General features: G+C 38.5%; 1 protein-coding gene across 1 annotated transcript in view; it reads left to right on the forward strand.

Moving 5' to 3' along the window:
- The first annotated feature begins 881 nt into the window (after window positions 1-881).
- Window positions 882-5,023, forward strand: part of LOC117124904 (sushi domain-containing protein 2-like) — a 9,358-nt gene continuing 5,216 nt past the window's right edge. The window contains exons 1-4 of the mRNA XM_033271243.1: window positions 882-1,034; window positions 2,061-2,345; window positions 3,775-4,084; window positions 4,489-4,758. Of these exons, the coding sequence (XP_033127134.1) occupies window positions 2,117-2,345; window positions 3,775-4,084; window positions 4,489-4,758 (809 nt within the window). The 5' untranslated portion in view covers window positions 882-1,034; window positions 2,061-2,116. The remainder of the gene's footprint in view (window positions 1,035-2,060; window positions 2,346-3,774; window positions 4,085-4,488; window positions 4,759-5,023) is intronic.

Genomic DNA, 5,023 nt, shown 5'->3' on the forward strand with positions numbered 1-5,023 from the left:
GCGACATGACCTCGATTCGAAGCAGCAAGCATTTGCTTTTCACGTTCAAGCAGACCAAAAAGTCGCTATGCCCGTTAGACACAAAGATGTATATACTCGATGACGGAATCTCTTCCTACGCGTTTGGAAATTGGAGGATTGCACATTCCCCGACATGATTTGGAAATGACGTCATCGATTGACGAAATGACCTTTTGTGATGACGTCATCGATTGACGAAATGACCTTTTGTGATGACGTCATCGATTGACGAAATGACCTTTTGTGATGACGTCATCGATTGACGAAATGACCTTTTGTGATGACGTCATCGAGGTCAATTACGTCATTTTGGTAGTCAGGAAAAAGCTGGGCCTATGTTTGTTGTAAAGAGTCATTTTGGTAGTCAGGAAAAAGCTGGGCCGCGTATTCTAATACACAGTGTAGTGCATTTGAATAGGGTCGGCCGGGAACTCTCATTTTGCTATCTACTTGTTCTAATACCTCAATTGTTCTTACGTTACTCTTATACATTAGCCATGGGGGTTGATCCAGAATTTTTTTTTAGATGAGGGGCAGCAATCTCATATAGGTCTAAATATTATAAGACAATAAGTATCCAACAATAGTAGGATTCGTGTTCAGTACAATAATGTAACATTTAGTTTATGTTTTTTTTCTGTTAAAATACAAGACAGTGACAAAACTGGGGGGAAACGTTCCTCTCCATAATTAATGTCCCTGTAGGCGGCCTACATTTGTATAGATATGCATATGGTACTTTCTGTTGATAGATATGCATACTTACTGTTATTTACATCTTATGATTCACCACTGCAGTTGTACAATAATAAACTAAAGCAAATTACGCGATTGTTTCTCATTGGCAATAATATAGGCCGGATGCAACGCCGGGGATGGCGTGCGACATTACAGTATACCAGCTTCACGAACAGCGGCCATTGTGAATATAGAGGAGTACGGTAGTCCACCAGGCCGATATGTATTTAATGTTGGTGGAGAAAGTGTGACTGGAGACTGTCAGACATACCAAGGTGGAAGTCCTGTTTTTTTTTTTTTTTTTTTTTTAGATACCATAATGCTAATGTTGATATGTGCTAATGGTAATAACAGACATCCTACCTAAAGCCTATTTTCCACTTGGCGAATTTATTCGCGCGAATGAAAAGCGGCGGCTCATGCACATGCGCATTCATATTTCTATCGGAGTTTTTGCTAGCGAAAAAATGCGCAACCAATCAGAACTCAGGAAGCGAACCGACGCTTTGATTCGCGGGAATGAATTCGCCTAGTGGAAAACCAGCTTAAGAAGCGTGTGGCGCAGGGCGTAAGGAGTTGGAATTTCAATCGGAAGGTCAGGGTGGGGAGGTACACTATACTTGTGTCCTTGGGCAAGGTACTTTGTCTACGTTTACCTCTCTTCACCTAGAAGTATAAATGAGTACCTGGTAGGTGATTTGGAATAAAATTAGGAGTGCTGATTACACGCATAACCAGGAATGCTCCCAATGATCGTTGGAGGTTGCACGTTGTAAGATTAATTCTGTATCCAATTATCAGGGGTGAGAAGCGCCTTGAGCAGTATTCTGAATATGTGCGCTATATAAATTTTATAAAATAAAGTAAGTAAATAATTATAATATGACGATAATTATGATAAAATATGAAAATTGTAATAATTATAATGACAAAGAAATATAGCGCGGCTAGCTAAGTGCATTGGTGCTTGAACCTATTACAGCCACTAGGTAGAGAAAGGTGCCTTGCCAAAGGTCATAAGTGAAATCGAAGAGTTAAGAACACCAAAAGGTAGGTCTGACTATTGGGGTTTCGCTAGAACGTAATTTAACAAAGTAGGCCTACTGCCACAAAGGAGCGTGCCCTTAAAAAGTTTCGAGCGAACTAAATTCTAACAGGGCGCCCCCTATCTTTTGGCAGTAATTTTTTTTTCACTTTATATTGCGCGCATACAAAATCTGCGCAGTCGGACCTTTTGCATCTATACCCCCAATGATTCGAACCTTTGAAGGACCACCAACATTGTAACATCTTTCTTATAGGCCAAGGAGATAGACCTACATCCGGTTCGTTGTTACTTTATCCTGCTTTTGGATCAATGTTGGGTGGAAATAAAACCAGCATTCAAGGACCATGTTTCCAGAACACCGACAATGTCATGTGCAGATTCATAGACAAAGACACTGGACCGACGACACCATGTCAATATTTAGATAGGCGAACAGTGTCTTGCGTTGTGCCTATCCTACTCCGTATTGGCCGAGTCTATGTGTTTCTATCAATTGATGGAGGTGCAACATTTGGCTTTCAGGGAATATACACCTCTGGTAAAGTAACTAGTTTTTATAAGTCTACATCGTGAACCACCCAGAAATAAACTCGTTCATGCCAGAATGGCTACATGACTTTTTATGTCAATTCTTATCTAAATTAAGACCCTTAGTTTTTGATTGACACATGTAGGATGAATTAAGCTGTTTGTAATATTATTATTGCAATGAAAGCCAATTCCGGGGGTATTTACTTATTTATTTATTTATTAAACATATTTATACAGGATAACATGTATCAGGGGGGTGTAACAACCTGTTTTACACATGACCCTGTTTTGTGATACAAAATTACACTTTAAATATCAACAAGTTGTATATTCATAGACTGAAAAAATACAATTAAGTATTAGTTAGAACTGCACATGCTTGTATACAAGGTCATTCGATATAAACCCATGTGTATGGCGTTTATGCTGATTGAAGTCGATTAACCTCGATACAAGCATGTGCAGTTCTAACTACGAATTGGTTCATTGTGTTGAGTAGGTTTCGTAGGCTTAGGTATTGGAACGGTACCAGATAATTCAACATCATAGAGCATATTAAGATAAACAAAAATAAACGCTTTTGTCTTCTCATGTCCAGAATAAACTACTTGTATGCTAGATTATCACTCCCACCCGCGTCAAAAAATCCGGAAATATTGAGGCGGGGATTAAAAAAAAAATTTAAAAAAATTGCCGCATCAATTGTTTTAGCAGCATAAAAATAACAATGTAATTTTGTGACTTCAAACACATTTTCTTTAAAAAAAAAAACAAACTACAAAATTAAACCAGTTTTTATACAATATTTACTATTACAGACCAAATATAAACAGTCCCTCCCTCATCGATAAAAACTAAAGCGAAATAATCTATTGTGCCGATTAAAAAAAAAAAAAAAAAACGCCCTCCCTCATCATTTATTTTAAAGAGTGATAACCTAATAATTTTTTCTATGTGCCCTAAAGCCAATCGTAGAATGGCGAGCTTTGATGTTTCATTTTTACAGAAGACATATATCTAGCCTCTTTAGAAAGACTGTTCTTTTCTGTTGTGTTGTCATCAGCAATGTGTGTTCTTCGACCCATTGCCGGACACTTGGTGCTCCATCTCGCATGTCTTTCGTGAGTCATGTTGGATGTACGGTATGCTGAAGAATTGCTCCATAGCCTGTAAAAATTCCCCTCTCTCATCACTCATCCGTGACGATACTTACCCCCTTTCCTCCACAGTATAACTCTTATGCGAGGTCCGTCAGAATGGCAATGGGTCGATGCTTTCATCTGTCCAATACATGTTCTTGTAAATTGTGTGGTTCACTGGCATTCCTGTACCGACCTAACCTGCCCTTGGCCAATAATAAATATCGCTCACGCAAACCATAATACTGTAGCACGTTAATTACCACATTTTAATGACAAGTGATACTTCCTTCTCAGTAAGTGTTGAAGATGTCACTGATGACGTAGCACCAAAAGTTGAACTAGATACGGACGGCAAATATCCTAAGGTTGTGTGGCCGAATGATGCTTTGGCCGGATCTTACTACGATATAGATGTTTATGTATACTTTGATGGTTCAGACTCAACCGATCTAGAAAACGATAAAATTAACGTGGCGAATAATATTGTCCTTCAATCTAGTGGGGACCTGGAGTTTGAAATCAACCTCAATCAACCGCAGTTAACGACTAAACATGTAGGATTTATACGGATATCACAAGGAGATGAAGAAGGGGGTAAACACAGGTAGGCCTAATGTTGATATTTTAATCGTATCTTCATGAATAAATCCGTTTGTTCTACGCCAATATCATTGGCATTTGCATTTCTCTGGTCTCTGCTGGCCAAATGGGTTTCTGCCTGCACTTGCAATTTCTTACAGAATATTCTTTCCGTAGACTTTGGCTGGCTCAAGATGCCTATGGTAATGTTAGACTCAAATACATTGAGAAATATAGTCCTATATGCTTTTTGTTATTAATCGTTGTTAAACGAGATGTTGATTCTTCCAGCATACAGTTCCATACATAGAAACGATCTGACAAATACACCACATAAACATGGAACATAAAGTAACTAGGCTTCAAAAACCAACATAGTTGAAATTTAAATACCTTGCAATTATTTACTATTATATTTTTTGTTCACAGTTTTGCATTATCGATATGGAGTGATCCATTTGACTATAGTATTTTTACTAGTTTGAATGTGCCGAAGTGGTGCATATCCTGGGGGAGTCTTGAGTTGCAAAATCCCGTAAAACTTTCCTCATCAAATGAACTTAAGTGTCCATGCAACTTACAGAGTGCGTTAGTCGATAGGGGGCACTTCTCACCGAGTCCGCGCTGTTCAAACACAGTACCTGAATCGTGCTCTGATGAGGTCGACATTGCTCATTGCGTTCGCAGCAGAACGCCAAGGTAAATATTCTTTTTGGTTCCTATGCCATAACATTATCACATACCTGCCTACATGTGTGAATGTTAGTAGACCTATGCACATTAATTTTTCATCAAACTATAATCTACCAGTGGCCGTGAATTCATTCTTTAAGAAGTTACATAATAATGTGCTGAATTGTCAAGACCAATTAGATTTTTCAACATGTAGACCAATATGATAAGTTAGAAACATAGAGCTATTAAACAACTAGAGTGCTGACAAGATGGCGGAGCAATGCAGAGT

This window comes from Anneissia japonica, unplaced genomic scaffold (assembly GCF_011630105.1).
Source record: "Anneissia japonica isolate Jap-2015-1 unplaced genomic scaffold, ASM1163010v1 scaffold1881_len754168_cov175, whole genome shotgun sequence".
Taxonomy (NCBI): Eukaryota; Metazoa; Echinodermata; class Crinoidea; order Comatulida; family Comatulidae; genus Anneissia; species Anneissia japonica.